A 19,227-nucleotide genomic window follows, 5' to 3' on the forward strand; every position below is an offset into this window, starting at 1 on the left:
GTCTTAAGATTAGTCTTAAAAGTAGACGGGGTGTCTGCCTCACATGGACCAAAACTGGGAGTTGGTTCCACAGGAGAGGAGCCTGATAGCTAAAGGATCTGCCTCCCATTCTACTTTTAGAGACTCTAGGAACCACCAGCAGACCTGCAGTCTGAGAGCGAAGTGCTCTGTTAGGAACATACGGGGTAATCAGAGCTCTGATATATGATGGAGCTTGATTATTAAGGCCTTATACGTTAGAAGGAGAATTTTAAATTCTATTCTTGATTTAACAGGAAGGCAATGAATGGAAGCTAAAATTGGAGAAATATGATCCCTCTTTTTGATTTTCATCAGAACTCTTGCTGCAGCATTTTGGATCAGCTGAAGACTTTGAACTGCATTTTGTGGACTTAGTGACAGTAAAGAATTACAATAGTCCAGCCTTGAAGTAACAAATACGTGGACTAGTTTTTCAGCATCGCTCCTGGACAGAATGTTTCTAATTTTGGCGATATTCCGGAGGTGAAAAAGGAAACTCTGGAGACCTGTTTAATATGGGATTTAAATGGCATATCTTGGTCAAAAATAACACCAAGATTTTTTACTTTATTACCAGAGGCCAAGTTAATGCCACCCAGATAAATTGACTGGTTAAAAAGTTTATTTTTGAGGACTCTGGCCCAGAGATTACAACTTCTGTCTTGTCAGAATTTAAATGGAGAAATTTTAAAGTCATCCAGCTTTTGATGTCATCAAGACATGACTGCAGTCAAAGTAACTGATTGGATTCATCAGGATTTATGGATAAATATAGTTGAGTGTCATCAGCATAACAGTGGAAATTAATCCTATGCTGTCTGATAATTTTGCCAATCGGAAGCATATATATAGTAAAGAGAATTGGTCCAAGAACTGAACCCTGTGGTACTCCACAAGTGACCCTAGAGTTTGAAGAAGATTTATTATTAACATGAACAAATTGGAATCTGTCCGACCGATAAGATTTAAACCAGCCTAATGCTTTCCCCTAATCCCTACAGTATGTTCAAGTCTTTGTAGGAGAATATTGTGATCAACTGTATCAAATGCAGCACTGAGATCTAACAGGACAAGTACAGACACAAGTCCATTATCTGAGGCCATGAGAATATCATTAGTGACCTTCACCAGAGCTGTTTCAGTGCTATGATGAGCTCTGAAGCCTGACTGAAACTCCTCAAGTAGGTCATTACTTTGTAAATGTTCACAAAGTTGATTAGCAATACTTTCTCAAGAATTATAGAAAAGAAAAGAAGATTAGATATAGGTCTGTAATTTACTAACTCATCTTGATCAAGAGAAGATTTCTTAAGTAAAGGTTTAATAACAGCTACTTTAAAAGCCTGCGGTACATATCCATTTACTAAGGATAGATTAATCATGTCCAAAATAGTGCCACTGATCAAAGGGAATATCTCCTTAAATAACTTGGTTGGGATTGGGTCTAACATACAGGTAGAAGGTTTAGATGAAGCTAAAATTTTTGATAGCTCAGAAAGCTCTATTGCTTCTAAACAGTTCAGACACTGCGCAGGTTCTAAAGATTCCTCCAATGCTGCCTCACTTAAAGAGGACGAGGTAATTATGTTTGGGAGGATGCTAATTATTTTATTATTAATGGCATCAATTTTATTTATGAAGAATCCCATAAAATCATTACTGCTAAGAGCTAAGGGAATGGATGGATCAACAGAGCTGTGGCTCTGGGTAAATTTAGTTTATACAACAGTAGACTGTTTTTCCAGATTAGGTTGGATTCCTCTAGATGTGTAGGGTGCCATTTTCTCTCCAAATACCTAATGTTGCACTTTAAAGAGCATAGCTCTAAATTAAACCAGGAAGCCAGCTTCCTGTGAATAATCACCTTCTTTATCAAGGGGGCTACACTGTCTAATGTAAAACGCAAAGAGGAAGTGACACGGCCAACAAAGGCGGCAATTTGTGAATGGGAGGAAACAACATTGCTGCCATCTGCTGGGATTTTTGACACGCTTTACATTAATTTCTTCCTATGACAATCATATCCTTCCTCTTATAAATTCCCATTCCACATTTGCTCTAGTAGTAGTAGTTTTTTATTGGAATAAGCTCACATGAATTAACAGTCTCTTTCATTTCTGTGATTAACTCATTTCCTTCTTGTGAGTTCAACTGATAAGGTCATTGTACATTAATCTAATCTTCCACTCTCCTCTCATCCTTACCCATGTCTCTTTAGACCCACTCCCAGAGTAGAGTGGAAGAAGATGGATGGTGATCTGAAGACCACTAGTGCCAAGCTAAAAGACACTGACCGCCGACTTCACTTCACAAGCATCACAGAGGATGATGATGGGATGTACAAATGTAGAGCGCACAACATTCATGGGAATGCCACACATTTCTTCAATGTTACTGTGAAAGGTAGGCAGCCAAAAACTTCTTAAAAAGCAAAACATGTTGTCTCTTAATGCACTGCCAAAGCAGAAACACCTCGTAGTTTCAGATTCTGCAGACCTCAGTCACATCGGTAAGTGCGGACGTTGATGGCATCACAGTTTTTTTTTGTTGTTGTTTTTTTTTATTTATTTGACAGGGACAGTACAATTAAACATTGCAACCAAACAGGTGGCCGATGTCCAAGTACATAAGGCTTGTAGCCATGGGCTAATTTGCAGCCTTCGTCCCTGGTTAGGCTTTTAAAAGGTGTAAGCATTAAGAGGGAGGGAGGTTAATAACGACACACAAATGCATAAAAAACAAGAGAAGTTAAAACAAACAATACAGTACAAGCCAGTTTAGTGCTCACACTTCTATCAGTTAGAACAACACTATAGAGGAGTAGAAGGAGAAAATCTTTTTCACTTTAAAAAGGGTGTGGCAACATAGCTTGGCTAGGTTGCTATCTAAATGAAGCACAAGATCCCTGGATCGGTGTCAGCAAAGCAGATGTCTTTGGTACTGATGAACAAACTCAGAATGAGGAAGAATAAAGAGGATTTAAAAAGTGACTTTGAACATGATGCAACTATTGTTGCCAAAAGGACTGGTATTTCAGGAACTGCAGATCTACTGGGATAACTGGTTGAGGTTGCAACAAGGGTGTACAACCTGCAGCTCCAGAGCCACAGGTGGCCTTTTGGCCCTTCCACAAAGAGGATGAAAGTACCAACAATATTTATTTAGATACGTTTTTTATCATCAGGTTAAAAACAATGTGACTTTTTTTTTTTTACATCATTCTCCACAATTAACATCCCATTGTTGAAAATGTACACATCCTCTTCTTTGTTTAATGTTTTTCTTCCTTTTAAACCCAATATATAGAAATTAAATGGCAGTTCTTTAGAAAAAAAAAAACAGTTTTCTTATTCTAGAAAATTGACTCCGATTGCTTCCACATTTACCAGATTGCCATTCAATAGAGCCCATTTCAAATGTGCTGGAAGACGACATCCTCGTCATTGATGTGGTGCTGATGAATCAGGGTGTTTTCATGACAATATGTACCAAAAGAGTAAAATTTCTCCCACCTTGTGGGGTCAATGCTACAAAGAATGCTAGAAAGAAGTCCTTGCTAAGTCCAACCCTTAACAAGGTGTACCTAATGAAGAGGCCGGTGTGTGTACATTGGGCTATAGTCTTTTTTTGTCAGAAGATACACTTATCAACAAAGACTTGTGGTAAAGACATTAAAAAGGCATAAAACAATGAGTCAGGCTGTTAAACACTAAATTACAAGCTAAAAAATCATATCTAACCATTATTACAGAGTGTTTATCTTTGCAGCCTGTACGTATAGATGCTATGACTGATCATTTCGGGGATTTTTGCTTTCCTTCTTTCTTCTAGCGGCTCCCTACTGGACGAAAGAAGCCCCAGACTTGAAGTATGCACCAGGGGAGACTGTAAGACTGGACTGTCTGGCCAAGGGGGATCCCGAGCCCACCATCACCTGGAGGATCAACGGCGAACCTCTCACAGGTGGGACATAATTGGCACATTCCCTTTTTACGTATATTTTCAAACCAATTGACTAAAAAAATTACAAATATAGATGAAATTTTCGGAATTTGCTAAAATTCTGTTATTTTGTACTTATGTTGAAAAGTAAAACATAAAAGGTATTTTTGAAGGAACCTTCAAGATCTGAACTTTTCCCGTTGAACATTTCCTTTCATTCAGTTACTCTTTAATTGCATTATTCTGTGATTCAAAGGTTTAGACGGACTTTAGAGAGATTTCTGGCAACGCCTGTCTTCTGTCACAAGGAACAAAGTAACGTCACCTTTACTGAGACAGAAACATTAAAGATTAATGTCCAGAGAACAGACTTTTTCCAGTGAGGGAAAAAAATAAAGAAAATGGTCTGGAAAATACTAATACTAACTGAAGGAAATGGAGGCAACAGTAAAAGAAGAAAGAGAGAAAGTGTTGGACAGAGAACTGAGAACCAACAAAAGGTAGAAGGCCGGAAGTAGAAGAGAGAATGAAAGAATAGGAAAAAGAAGAAGAATATGGGAGAAACAGAGAGATTTAGCCCGTAAGAATTTGGTATCAGAAATACAAAAAAAGAAGCAGCTGGAGTAATTTTAAATAAATATGTCAGGAAACAAAGTTAGGAATAAAGGTAGAAAAATATGATCTGAGTCAAAAATAGAAAAAAATGCATGAAGAAAGGTGGGGGATAAAAAATATACAACATATGACATCAGCAAAGAAGTCCAAGAGATGAAGGCAGGTTAATAAAAAAAAAAAAAAATATGTAAAATAACCGAACTGGAAAGAAGGAAAGAAGGCAGAAAGAAGCAGGAGGAAAAGGTTAGAAAAAAAGACAAAGAAAGAAAGAAGAAAAGAGAAAAAGAGTAAAAATGCAAAAAAAGTAAAATAAGGCGATGTAATGAGGAAGAAGAGAGCAGGAGGAGGAAGAGGAGAGCCTGGTAGAGTTACCTCCCTGTAAAAAAATGTCTCCTAGCTGCTGCTCCGTCGATGTTTTCCGCTCCCCTCCTCTTTCTTTACCGTGTGAATGTCTCTTCAGCGGTGGATAAGGATTCTCGCCGCACCGTAACGAGCAGTGCTCTGATCCTGAGGGATGTGACACGTTCGGACACGGCCGTCTATCAGTGCGAAGCCACAAACACATATGGCTCCATCCTCCAGAACATCAACCTGTTTGTTGTCGGTACGGACACCTTCGGCTCTCACAGGCCTGTTGCAAACACAGAATGATTCCTCCATGTCGTTTGTGTCTGTATGCACATGAGTCTGGTCTTGTCCCGCAGAGCTTCCTCCTCAGATCCTGTCTTCTGATGGGATGGTGTACAAGGTCTTTGAAGGTGAAGACATCAGCATGGACTGTGAATTCTTTGGTGTTCCCCGACCACATATCTCATGGTGAGAGGCACAATTATTTTCATCTATTGTAAAAAGACCATAAACAGTTTAAAATCAAGATGTGACTTGAGTAAGAGTGCAACAAATTGGGTACACAGACTGATGTGTTCGTAATCAAATAAAATGAACAAATTTGATAACTTTAACCAGAAAAATGAAGCAAAGTAAGAAGGAAAAAGCGGTTTGTATTTGTGGGCAGTAGGTTCTAAATTTGGTAGCAATCCATGGTGCAGTTCTGCATTCACAGAACCTGTAATTGTAACCTGAAAATGTTGCAGAAGCTCCTGGAAAGTTGCCTGTAAGTTCTCAGAAAAGAATCTTATAAATTCGTGTTTCTGGGAAGTATGAAAGAAAGCATCCTGTAAGTTCTGAGAAACAGACCCAAGATCATAGCCTAAAGGTTACTGGAGTGTCGTCTGTAGGTTAAAGAAAGCAAATTTAACACAAATAAAATGCAATACCGGGTAAATGTCACTAAATGGTCTTATCTGATCTTGCCGTTACTGAATGCAAGCGGTCTCCATTCAGATTTTGCAAAAAGGAAATATGAAACAAAATTAAATGGCAAATATCCCTGGCAAAAAAAAAAAATAAGGTGAAAATGGAGAACCCAAAAAGAAGGGTCTGATTTGGCTGTAATTTAGCTCTGCAGCTGCAGAACAGCCGTTACGTTTAAGGATTTTAAATATCGATGTCACGGTGTTTGAAGATGTTGATTAATTTACAACATTTAAGTTAAATGGAGGGACACTCTTTGATGTATTTAAGGCAACGCCTCAAACACGTTTCCTTGAGTAACATCATAGAAAAATCTAATGAAATCAGGAAAGATGAGGAGGAGAATCGTGCACATAGAAAGTCTGGTTCATCCTTGAGTGTCATTTCTAGATGCACTGGAGAGACCATGTTTATCTGTTAAATAATAACCTGAAAGTATAAACAGCATGGGGATGTCCAGGAAGGAGACTGGCTCTGCGGTCCAGAAACGAGCAGAACCACAAGGCAAAGCTCTCGATTTGCTGATTCCACCCCTCACATATGGTGATGGTGTCTGGATCCAGAAGAAGAAGATCCTGGAGATCCAGCCTTAGACGTCGGGTCAGGAGCCCTGTTCTCCAGGAGGAGATCAAAGTAGAGCTGTTGCTTCTCCACTTCGAAAGGAGCCAGTTGAAGTTTGGGTTTCTGATCCCATGGTAGACCAAGAACTCACTGGAGGGACTATTTATCCCATTTGGCCTGGGAACTCCTTGGGATCCCCCAGAATAAGCTTGAAATAAAGTATATTGTGCATTTTCATGACTTATTTTTTTACCTGCCTTATATATTATGCAAAGGATCTCCATACACACTCATGACAAACATCCCTACCTGACTGTGCTGCTTCCTTGTTCCTGTCGCTGCCTTTATAAGCGGAGATTGGAAGCAGAAACCCAGGAAACAACTGGCAAGGCAACAAGCTGCGGCCGCTGGGCATCGTTGGCAATGATTCGCAGGTCTGATCTCTCCCCGCGTCTGTGTGTAGGCTGCGTGAGGACGCGCTTCCCCTGCTGTCAGATGAACGGGTTTCCCTCTTCACCAACGGAACCATCGGTCTGATCAACGTCACCCATGAAGACCAGGGCGTGTACACCTGCTCCGTTGACAACACCAACGTCTCCATCGCCGCTAACCTGGAGGTCTTCAGTGAGTCACATTCTTCTTCACATTTTGTGTTTGTGTCACTTACTTAACTTTGATTTCCTTGCTGTAAAGTGAATATTAAGGGATCTCTTCAGTGATTGATGATGAGTGAACGGATGCGCAGAATAAAATCTGTGGTTGCTCCCTCGCTCTCAGACCGAACCGTGATACTGAAAGGTCCCGGGGACGTCCGCGTCCTCAGGGGGGAAACAGCTTTCCTGGACTGCCAGTTCTACAGAGATCCCCGGCTGCACAGCTTCAAGGTCCACTGGAGGAAAGACGGACACAACCTAAACCTGTTGATGAATGACAAGTAATATCACACAAAAAGCCGAATGATACCCAGCATGCAGGAACTCACAGTGATATGCATAGTTATAGCAAATGCACTGCAAAAACTGAATGACAAATAAGAAACATTTATATGAAATGAGTGCATGTATCCTTGATTTTAGCAGGCAAATAAGATAATTTGCCAATGGAATAAGATTGTTGCACTTAAAATAAGAACAACTCATCTCCGTCATTTTATTTCAAGTGCAGGATGTCTAATTATCTTATTTTAGGGGTCAAAATACTCATTCTATTGGCAGATTATCTCATTTACCTGCTCAAATCAAGGACAAACACACTAATTTCAAGAAGTTTTTACTCATTTTTAGTTCTGTTTTTGCAGTGTGTTATCCATAAATCCTTTGCTTGTGGTGAACCTGTACATTTCAGATATCCAGACTGGCATCTTTCATATCGACAACAAATATTTAAGTCATTTGAAACGTCATTCTTCCAAATTTCATCACACCTTCCATTCAATCGTTTTGGGTTTGTGGCTGCAGCTCTACACAGATACGATCTTCCTTTGTAAACATCGTAGACAGATGCTACAGATGCTTACACCTATTTAGAGAAACCCTCATTTCAGATATCTATCATTCAAATGGAAATTAAAGAAAGGTTTATTTTATTTATTAAATGGTAAAACGGCTTGCCGCTGCTTCTTGCTGCTCATACTGGTCAGCTTCTTCAGAACGAGCTGCACTGAACGAGCTGCCATTGTTAAGACATGAAGTTCTGGTGGTTTGGTCTGATTTTAAAAATGCAGTTTGAAAGTGAACCAACTCAGATAAAAGAAATTATTCAGCGTTTCTCCCTTCAATCGAGCTCTGGCCCCCAGACTTATTGCTGTGAACCCACCCATATTTAATTTAATTTTAAACATCTTTATTAATCACTGCAGCACACATTATAGTGAATTTTGTCTTCTGCATTTAACCCATCCCTCGCATAAAATCACAGTGCTTAATTGTTTCTATTCATAATGATAAATAAACTAAGTAAATCCGTGGGGGTTTCTGATCTAAGGCAGTTTTCTAAGAGCTACAAAAACGATCAGCCCACAGTCTGGTTTATTCTGACGCCGGTTTCCATCCAGAGTGAAGCGGTCAAAGTTTGAGGACTTTAATTGTTTAATATTTATAGCACTTTTCTGCTTTTTTTTTACAGGTACACTGTTTTCAAGAATAACACATTAAAAGTGAAGAAAGTCCAAATAAACGACACAGCTACTTACTCTTGCGTGGTCCAGACTGAGCCGCTGAGCCATGCGAAAGCCACCGGCTCCATCACTGTAGCAGGTATGGATATAGCGCCTGATTCCTTGATATATTTATAGCTATGTTCAGAAGTTTACATACAATCACCGGCGATATTTTAACAATCTCTTGAAATTGGTAGCATGTATTTAACTGGGTGGAGCTGGAGTCCTTGAGAAAGCCGTTCAGGAATCCCTCTGAAACCAGTCTGAGTGTGTCCTGTTTGACAAAACTGAGTCCATCAGAAACTGGAAAATGGTGGAAGACCAGCATCGTCTCATTAGCTGCTGAGACTGTTCACCATCAGCGAGGACTGGAACCACCTTGTTGCTTCCTCTCAGTCAGATAACTGCGATGGACTTTGTTCTGGACGGTTTCTTTTTTTTTTTTTTTTTTTTCCCCAGTGTCCTGTCTAGCAATGTGGCAATAAGAATTGATGTCTTAGTGCCAAATAGAGCTCGACAGATTTTGCTTTCACAAGTGGAGCAAACAGCTTTCGCCATAATGCTCCGCTTAATTTGTGCGTGTAAATAGCTTTATTGTGATTCCTGCAGGGAGAATTTCAAATTATATGGACACTACAATGGGAAAGTAGGAGAGTAAAGGAAGAACAAGAAGAGAAAAAAAAGAAAGAGAAGAGGTGAAAGAAAGAAGAGATAAAAGGAAGAGAATGATAAAACGTCCTCTGTCTGCTACATCACCTGGAAAGAGACACAAAAAGAACAGCACAACCAACAGACATAAAGCAACAGATACAATCGAGTAACACCTTGATACCATTGCTAAATCATATGTATTATTATTTAAGCTGACATGTGTAATGTGATACCTTAAAAAAGAAAGTGAAAGAAAATAAATAAATAAATTACAGGCTTTCTGTATATAAGTGAACATTTAATACCTGGGACCCAGCACCTGTGGGAGTTTGTGAGAGTGCTCTAGTTTAGGTGAAAATTATCCAGAAGGAAATAGAAATAGCTTGATAGTGATTGTGGAGAACCGAAGACCCACCTTCCCCGAGCACAGAGGCAGGAGTCAGGGGACCCGTAACCCCGGACTCCCAAAGGGGCCCCCAAAGCAGTGCCCCCGAGAGGGGCCTTCACAGGAAATGTACAACCCCCCCCAAAGGAAAGAGGAGAGACGACCCCGAGGAAATCCCCCAGCCACCGCAATGCCGACGCCCCCAAGAGCTGCGGGGACGAGCCCGTGGGCTCCGCCGGCAGCCGGCCGCGCTGAAGTGGTCCCGGCCATGGGCCCTGGGGGCCAGAGGCCTCGGTTCTGGACGGTTTCAACGCTGCCTCTCTCATCTGCAGCTGGTTCAAAACGTCTTTTAAGTGTTGACAGCACTTTGTTTCATCTGTGGTCGTTTTAAATTGCTTTATAAATAAAGTTAGGACGGTATGGCTCCGTTAAGACGAACTGAAATTTGCAGCTACTCGCAGGAGCAAACCAAGACGAGACCAAAAAGTTTAACTGGAGGAGTCAGGATGAGGCTTTTCTACCTGAGAACACGGTGGTGGTAGTATCATGCTGAGGGGCTTCTTGCTGCCAGTGATGGTGGCGTATGGCAGAAACCTGGAGCAATAATTTAAAAAGGTGCGCTAGGAGACCAAGCAATTAAAGGAGCTGGAGTTCAGTATCCAGCCAAAGCTTGTTGATGACATAAAGTGTGCGATCAAGGTACGACTTTCTGAGGGATGTTTAGTTTAACATCGTTGTGTGCTTATATTAAGCCTAATATATGTGTATAACTTTCATATGTACTGTATAATTGGATTCTTCTAAATCAGCAGAGAATTCCCCGTTGTATTTTTGATCCACGTCGATAAAGATTGGTTAAAAGCTCAGCGCTAAGATGGCATCCGTGGTGATGGTGAGTTGCACATAAAACGTCTAACTGAAGATGTGTGTCGTGCCCACAGCTCCACCAGAACCTCCCAGTTCTCTGTCGGTGTCCGTCCTTGAGGACCACAGCGTCACCCTCAGCTGGATCCCAGGATCCGCACACAACAGCCCCATAACAGGTACAGGGGCTGTTAAGTTTTGTAAAGGACAAATCTTACAGATTGCAATGGTGGAAATAAAAGCTATTGAACACATTTAGGGATTAGTCCCCTTTTTCAAACACATTTCTGTTAATTCTAACATCGCTGTACATCATTTTTCCTTCTAGAGTTCATCGTGGAAGCCCTGGAGCATCCCAAGGCAGACAGCAGGAGCCGGGGATGGCAAAGGTTTGGGGTGAGACCCGGGGACTTCAGTCATGCCCAGCTCAACCTGCAGCCCTTCTGCACCTACCGCTTCAGAGTTACTGCTATTAACGAGATTGGCAAGAGCTCCCCCAGCGAACCCACCCAGGAGCACATCACACCACCGGCAGGTAAAACTCCCCCACATGTGGTGACACGCAGTGCTGAGATGCTGCTATTTATCTATTTATTTATCTTTTCTATTTCATTTTATTTATATAGCACCAATTCACAACACGTGTCATCTTTAGGCTCTTTACAAAGTCAAATTCCATCAAATCATACTGACAGGTTGGTGAGAAAGTTTCCTCTCTAAGGAAACCCAGCAGGTTGCATCAAGTCTCTCCAAGCAGCATTCACTCCTCCTGAAAGAGCGTAGAGCCACAGTGGACAGTCGTCTGCATTGTTGATGGCTTTGCAGCAATCCCTCATACTGAGCATGCATGAAGCGACAGTGGAGAGGAAAACTCCCCTTTAACAGGGAGGAGAACCTCCAGCAGAACCAGAACCAGGCTCAGTGTGAACGCTCATCTGCCTCCACCCACTGGAGGTTAGAGAAGACAGAGCAGAGACACAGAAAGCACAGAAGCTCACATTGACTCAGGAGTACTTTCTATGTTAGATGGTAATAGAGGATGAGAGAACGCCAGACCAGGTGTACCTTCTATGAAGAGAAAAATGACAGAGAACAAAAAGTTAAAAGCTGAAATAACAAACAATGCAGATTGGAGAGCAGTAGGAGAACTCAGCAGAGTGAGAAAATTAGACCCTGATGTCCTCCAGCAGCCTAAGCCTATAGCAGCATAACTATAGAGGTAGCTCAGGGTAACATGAGCCACTCTAACTAGAAGCTTTGTCAAAAAGGAAAGTTTTAAGATTAGCCTTAAAAGTAGACGGGGTGTCTGCCTCACGGACCAAAACTGGGAGTTGGTTCCACAGGAGAGGAGCCTGATAGCTAAAGGATCTGCCTCCCATTCTACTTTTAGAGACTCTAGGAACCACCAGCAGACCTGCAGTCTGAGAGCGAAGTGCTCTGTTAGGAACATACAGGGTAATCAGAGCTCTGATATATGATGGAGCTTGATTATTAAGGGCTTTATACGTTAGAAGAAGATTTTTAAGTTCTATTCTTGATTTAATAGGAAGCCAGTGAAGGGAAGCTAAAATTGGAGATTAATCAGGTCTGACTTAATGACATGTCTTGGTCAAAAATAACACCAAGGTTTTTAACTTTATTACCAGACGCAAAATTTAATGCCATCCAGTCATTGATTAAGAAGTTTATTTTTTGAGGACTCTGGTCCAAAGATGACAACTTTCACCATGCCAGAATTAAAAAGCAATAAATTTAAAGTCAGCCAGGTTTTGTATTCATTAAGACATGCCTGTAGTTAAAGTAATTGACTGGATTAAGAACTTATGGATAAATATAGCTGATCATCATCCATCCATCCATCCATCCATTTTCTGACCTGCTTAACAGTGGAAATTAATCCCATGCTGTCTGATTATTTTACCAATCAGAAGCATAGAGAACTGGCCCAAGGACTGAGCCCTGTGGTACAAGTAACCCTACAGTTTGAAGAAGATTTATTATTTACATGAACAAACTGGAATCTCTCAGACAGATAAGATTTAAACCAACCCAATGCTTTTCCCTTAATCCCTACAGTATGCTCAAGTCTTTCTAGGAGAATATTGTGATCAACTGTATCAAATGCAGCACTGAGATCTAACAGGACAAGTATAGACACAAGTCCATTATCTGAGGCCATGAGAATATCATTAGTGACCTTCACCAGAGCCGTTTCTGCTGCTATGACGTTCGTCTTCTGAGATCCAGATTTGAGTCATTGCAGAAGGTTTCAGGATAACAGTGCTTGTGTAAAAGTGGGTTTAGTTTTCCGGATGCTGATTTTCATACTAAGGAGTTGCAATGTGACTTTAATTTGTTGCCATGTTGATTTAGCTCTTACCATCGTTCATGTCCTCTTCTCTCCACATTCCCACAGTTCCGGATTTGAACCCCACTAATGTGCGCACTAATTCAACAGACCCGGGGATTCTGGTCATCACATGGGACGTAAGTGCCGCAGCACATCTGTTTGGACGTATTTCCTGTTACAAGGTGGGCCTAAAGCCCGTCTGTTTTATGCTCCGCTGCAGGAGATAGAGAAGCGCTTCCATAACGGCCAGGACTTCAAGTACGAGGTGTACTGGCGGGAGGCTGACAAGGAAAACACAGACTGGAATAGAGCCCATGTGAAGTCTCCGCCGTTTATAGTAAATAACACAGGAACCTTCACACCATTTGAGATCAAGGTCCAGGCTGTCAATGCTCTCGGATCAGGACCAGCACCGCAGCCGAAGATTGGACATTCCGGGGAGGACAGTAAGTTATGCAGTTTATAGCACTGCGGTGTTATAAACTTTTACTTTTTTTCATTTTGGCCAGAAAATTCACTGATAGTTAAAACAAATAAGCATTTAACATGTAGATGAATGCATTTGGGACATTGTGGTTGGATTTTAATTCAATTCAATTAATTTTGGTAATTTTTTAATAAAAAGAAATATTGAGATGTATTTTCTAGCTAATATCCTTTATCCATGTGAGGCCATAACATGGTGATGGTTTCAGCGGATTTTAATATTATATCATCAATCAACAACACAAGGGTAGCGGCTGTTATCTTGGCAGGGTTTATTACTGCCCCCTAGTGGCGGCCGAACACATACCAAGCAGGAAAAGCAACGCTGGCATTTTTTTGTCAACCACAAACTTCAGCACCTTTTATCTAGATTTAATGTGATCCAGAGACACAAATCATCACATGATTAAGAAATGTTTGCAAAGTACACAAGACTGATAAAAAATCTAAAAAGATTGCGTCTCTATTCTATTTCTATTCTATAGTATTGTTTATTTGTTTGTATAGCTGTCAGTATGGACCTATTTGTGTCTTCAATAAATGATGATGATGAGGATGACATTCAGCAGGCTGAGTCAATACTTTAAAGCTTTACACTTCAAAGAGACCCCAATATTTGCCAAATTTACTTGCTAAGCAGCTCAAACCCATTCGGGACTTTGACTAGGCCAACTCTGGCTGTATGTATGGTGAGGATGCACCTCTGCCCCAGTCCCAACTCTTTTGCAGCTTCTGACCAGCATCCTTTACCCTGCAGATCCCCACAGTGTGATATTCACACCGCCAGGTTTCACAATGGGGATGTTGTGTTTTGGTCTCATCCAATCAAATCCCCTTCCTCTATGAGTCCTGTGACAAACTTAGATTTTTGGCACTCTTTTGAAATTCATTTTAACTGTTATTTTTCTAGAATACCACTACTTTTAAAAATCAAAAGTTAAAATCTGTGTTTATGATGGTGGTCTTCTTGATGTTTGGCTGTTAAAAGCATCCAAAAAGCACCAGAACAGCTTTTGTGCTGTTGTAAATTCTGCATTAATTTAAGAGATGAAAGGACCAGGTTCAACAAGAGCCACACATCATTTATTGCTTATATTTTGCTTTCTGTTTTTGTCCTTCATAGTGACAGTTATTTGGGTCAAAACTGTGGAACGTTGCAATGATTTTTGTATCCAAGGCAACAATAATCAGTGACTTTAAAAACATTGCAACGTAATACTCGATAACGTGAATTTACAAAACAGAAAAACTCCAAGCAGGATGTTTTTGTTGTGTTATTTGTGCACAGGTACATAGAAATATAATACAGAACCATGATAATCAAAGTAGGAAACAATACCAGCACAATGAAAACAATAAAATGAGCTATAAAAGGCCTGCTAGGTTGGGCTAATTCTGAATTCACCTCAGGATTAGTAATCACTGCCAATAAATCTCACGCCTCTCTCCACCCGTGACTTCTCTCTGTTATTTTCTCGTCTCAGTGCCAGAGGAGGCTCCCACCGGAGTTTCCTCCACGGTGACGAACAACACGGTCAGAGTGACGTGGAACGAAGCGAAGAACGTCCGTGGCCACCTGCTGGGGTACAAGGTACTGTTCAGTGTTGTGTAAAGTACTGAAATCTCGGAGTCAAGTAAAAGTATAGGTACCGCTCCAAAATATGACTTTGGTAAAAGTCCAAGTCACTCACTAAAATATTACTTGAGTTAAAGTCTTAAAGTATCTGAAATGTCTTGTACTTGAGTATGAAAGTTAATGTAAAAATAGATGTACTCAAGCAATATAACGAAAAGTATAAGTAAAAAGTAAAACATGGCAAATGCAGTTTGAATGACATTGTTTAGATTTTGGTAAACTTTGAAAGTCAAATTTACTTAAAATAATTTAAACAGCCACGTGCAGGAGAAATTTAGACCAAGTTTAGACAGAAAATACAACTTTTTTGTAAGCATTCAGTTTTCTTCTTCAAGTAAGGTCAGTGCTATGCACTTTAAATTTGTACACAACCAAGTGCAGGCAAAATTTAGACAAGGGGGTGTATACTAAGAACATGGTTAAGTGATAAACCAGGTCTAGTTAACCTACAGGAAACCTGCTAATAGATACACCTGCAGGTTATCATTTAGTTAAGAAAATTAGGACTCTCTGCTATTAGATGCTTTACCTATACCACAAGGTTAATTTAACCTGCTTTACCACTGAACCAGCTTCTTATCCTGTTAGTGGTGATGAACAAGACCAGGCAAGTCCCGACTTTGTCGCAGTAAATCAGTAGGTGGGGTCAAAACACTTGCGTGCGTGAGTCTCTCTCTCTCGTTTTGTAACGAGTAACTTAACTAAACATTGAAAATATATTGGAGTAAATGTATGCAATTAAGTTCAGAAATATAGTGAAGTAAAAGTTATCAAAAAATGTTATACTCGAGAAAAGTATAAAGTACTCCAAAATATACTTAAGTACAGTAGTGAAGTATTTTTACTTCTTTACTGTACAACACTGGTACTGTTTCTTTACAACGGCGCCGCCTAAACACGAGTACAGAGCATAATATGCATATGGGAAATATGGGTTTACCGGCACTGGTTCTGTTAGCATGCTCAACTAATGGCATGTCAGCTTCCTTAAGCGGACGTTTTAACCAATACATCTAAATTATTCTAAGATAATGTCCCTGGAGGTTGGTGTAGGGCCTCCAGCATTTACAATCTCTACGTAAATAACCCATCAGCGTTGGCTTTTTCTTTTTCCCTCCCCTTGGTCAGATATACGTCAAGCATTTGGGTCCCTACAGCGGACGAGACAGGAGGTCTCTTGGCAAACGTCACCACGCGGAGGGAAGGGACACGCTTGAGCAACACAAGCTGAGAAACGGGGACTTGTTGGTGGTGGACGTCCACGGTCCGAAGACTTCGGCCGAGGTCACCGGTCTGCGTCTGTTCTCCCAGTATGAGCTGAGGCTCACAGCCGTCAACAGCAAGGGGGAGAGCCCCAAGTCCCCTCCGGCACATTTCCACACCCCTGAGGGAGGTGGGTCCACATTTACATCATCCGTTTGGTGAAAGACGGTCCAGTACGAGGAAACGTAGCAACTGGCCTTCGTTCTGGGGGTGTTTGTAGGGATAACCGAGAATGTCCCGATGCCAGGAAGGGATCAAAGAGCCTCTTTTTGTGTTTTAAACAAACATAAAAATGTTTCTTGAATCCCAAACTGTGTTTTAAAGAGTGTTTCATCTAAACCAGATGGCCCCAGAGCCCCAAGACTCATCACTTAATGACTTAGACCAAAACTGATGAGAAATAGATCAATGTTTCTAAATGTAAAACCTGCTCGTCTTCGTAGCTTTTTACACTAAAAGTGTTAAGAATATTTGGTTACACTTTATTTGAAGGGGTGTACATAAAACTGACATTACACTGTCATAAACATGACATAACACCTGTTATGAACATAAATGACTCTTTATGAATGTTTAGGACTGTTGTCATTAATTGTCATTCGGTAAATTATGACACTATTAAAGCAAAGTTGACATTGTTTAAAATGTCTTTGTTATGACAACTTGACATTAACAGAGACAAGGTTAAGTTTAGGGCTTGATTTGGGATTAGGTTAAATTAAGATCTTGATTTGGGATTAGGTTAAATTAAGGGCTTGGTTTGGGATTAGGTAAAATTAAGGGCTTGGTTTGGGATTAGGTTAAATTAAGGGTTTGATTTGGGATTAGGTTAAATTAAGATCTTGATTTGGGATAAGGTTAAATTAAGGGCTTGGTTTGGGATTAGGTTAAATTAAGGGTTTGATTTGGGATTAGGTTAAATTAAGGGTTTGATTTGGGATTAGGTTAAATTAAGGGCTTGGTTTGGGATTAGGTTAAATTAAGGGTTTGATTTGGGATTAGGTTAAATTAAGGGCTTGATTTGGGATTAGGTTAAATTAAGATCTTGATTTGGGATTAGGTTAAATTAAGGTCTTGATTTGGGATTAGGTTAAATTAAGGGCTTGATTTGGGATTAGGTTAAATAAAGGGCTTGGTTATGGATTAGGTTAAATTAAGAACTTGATTTGGGATTAGGTTAAATTAAGGGTTTGTCATAACAAAGACATTTTAAACAATGTCAACTTTGCTTTAATAGTGTCATAATTTACCGAATGACAATTAATGACAACAGTCCTAAACATTCATAAAGAGTCATTTATGTTCATAACAGGTGTTATGACAGTGTAATGTCAGTCTTATGTACACCCCTTCAAATAAAGTGTTATCGAATATTTTTAGCAGAGTATTTTCTAAACAATGTGCTTTTTTCTTGTCTTTTTTTTCTTTCAATAAAAAAGCGAACGTTAAATGAAGGAAAATGTATTTATTCTTTTTACGATTGATGATTTTCTTTATTTAAAAACTTTATAAAAATGTTCTCTCTTAAATTTATAAATCTAAACAAATGTCCTATAGCAGATACTGTAAAAACAAGCCTTTTTTTTTTTTTTTTGAATGGCATTTTTTGGCTCTAAACAGATCTAGCTCAGCCAAAATGGTCCTTAGGGTTGCGAAGGTGCGGACATCTGATCTGCAGGGAGCCAGGTCTGGTTTGACTCTGAATTATAAGATTTGCCCCCAACATTTGTCTAATTTTTGCACTGCAAAAATAGACCTAAAAATAAGATTTTTTTTTTTTTAAATGAAACTATTTTTCCTTGATTTGAGTAAGTAAATAGGACTATTTGCCAATGGAATAAGATTTTTGCACTTAAAATAGGAACAATTCATCTCTGTCATCTTATTTCAAGTGCAGTATATCTAATTATCTTGTTTTAGGGGTAAAAATACTCATCCCATTGGTAAAAAATCTTATTTACCTGCTCAAATCAAGGGCAAGTACATTAATTTCAAGAATATTTTACTTATTTTAGTTCTCTTTTTGCAGTGTGCCAAACAAAGAACATTCTGTTTATTGCTGCGTCGCTGTACATCTCGGTGGACTTGTGTTGATCATTTATGCGTCTTTACATAAAACCTAAGGAAGCTCAGCACTTGTTTCTAACATGTAGAGACCTCCAGCAGATCTGTGCTCAGTAGGAACAGATGACGCATTCTTAGGGTTCCCCCGTATAAAAACCAGAACTATCACGCCGCTGATCCTTCCTGCACTTCAGTGGGATGCATCACATGACATCCAAGTGAAGAGAGACGAACCGTATCACACAAATTCTGATTTCCTCATTCAGTTTTCCGCTTCTAGCCACAGTTTGACCAACGATCTTTCTGCATCCCGTCTTTAAGTGTGTGTTTGTCCTCCTATAGCTCCTGGTCCTCCTGCATCTTTGAGGTTTGAAAGCCCCACAAAGACCTCCTTGATTCTTCACTGGGATCCTCCACATGAAATCAATGGCAAGCTCCAGGGATATGTGGTGCAGTACCAGCAAGGTAACTGTCTCACTGGTTCAAAAGAGCAGAAACTGCTTTAATTTAAGCTGCTTGTTTACTTTTGCAAAAGGCCTACACTGCAAAAAGGGAAATAAAAGTAAGTAAAATGTTCTTAAATGAGTATAGTTTCCTTGATTTGAGCAGGTAAATAAGACTATTTGCCAATGGAATAAAATTTCTGCACTTAAAATAAGAACAATTCATCTCCACCATCTTATTTCAAATGCAGGATATCTAATTATCTTATTTTAGGGGTAAAAATACTCGTACCATTGGCAAATAGTCTTATTTAGCTGCTCAAATCAAGGAAAATATACTAATTTCAAGTAGATTTTACCTGCTTTTAGTTCCCTTTTTGCAGTGCACTTCATATATTTTAAATTTTTTGAGCTATTGATGAAATTAAAGACTGTATTTCACATGTTGCCGCTGATGACACGTGATTGGATTGT

General features: G+C 39.9%; 1 protein-coding gene across 1 annotated transcript in view; it reads left to right on the forward strand.

Annotated features, from left to right (window-relative positions):
- The window catches only part of LOC105922312 (neural cell adhesion molecule L1.1), a 62,669-nt gene that overhangs the window by 34,096 nt on the left and 9,346 nt on the right, over positions 1-19,227 (forward strand). The window contains exons 9-22 of the mRNA XM_036142254.1: positions 2,240-2,424; positions 3,853-3,984; positions 5,039-5,182; positions 5,283-5,394; positions 6,917-7,077; positions 7,231-7,387; positions 8,578-8,708; positions 10,589-10,690; positions 10,840-11,046; positions 12,928-12,998; positions 13,082-13,307; positions 14,832-14,938; positions 16,112-16,376; positions 18,653-18,775. Coding sequence (XP_035998147.1) covers positions 2,240-2,424; positions 3,853-3,984; positions 5,039-5,182; positions 5,283-5,394; positions 6,917-7,077; positions 7,231-7,387; positions 8,578-8,708; positions 10,589-10,690; positions 10,840-11,046; positions 12,928-12,998; positions 13,082-13,307; positions 14,832-14,938; positions 16,112-16,376; positions 18,653-18,775 — 2,123 coding nt within the window. The remainder of the gene's footprint in view (positions 1-2,239; positions 2,425-3,852; positions 3,985-5,038; positions 5,183-5,282; positions 5,395-6,916; positions 7,078-7,230; positions 7,388-8,577; positions 8,709-10,588; positions 10,691-10,839; positions 11,047-12,927; positions 12,999-13,081; positions 13,308-14,831; positions 14,939-16,111; positions 16,377-18,652; positions 18,776-19,227) is intronic.

This window comes from Fundulus heteroclitus, chromosome 1, assembly GCF_011125445.2.
Source record: "Fundulus heteroclitus isolate FHET01 chromosome 1, MU-UCD_Fhet_4.1, whole genome shotgun sequence".
NCBI lineage: Eukaryota > Metazoa > Chordata > Actinopteri > Cyprinodontiformes > Fundulidae > Fundulus > Fundulus heteroclitus.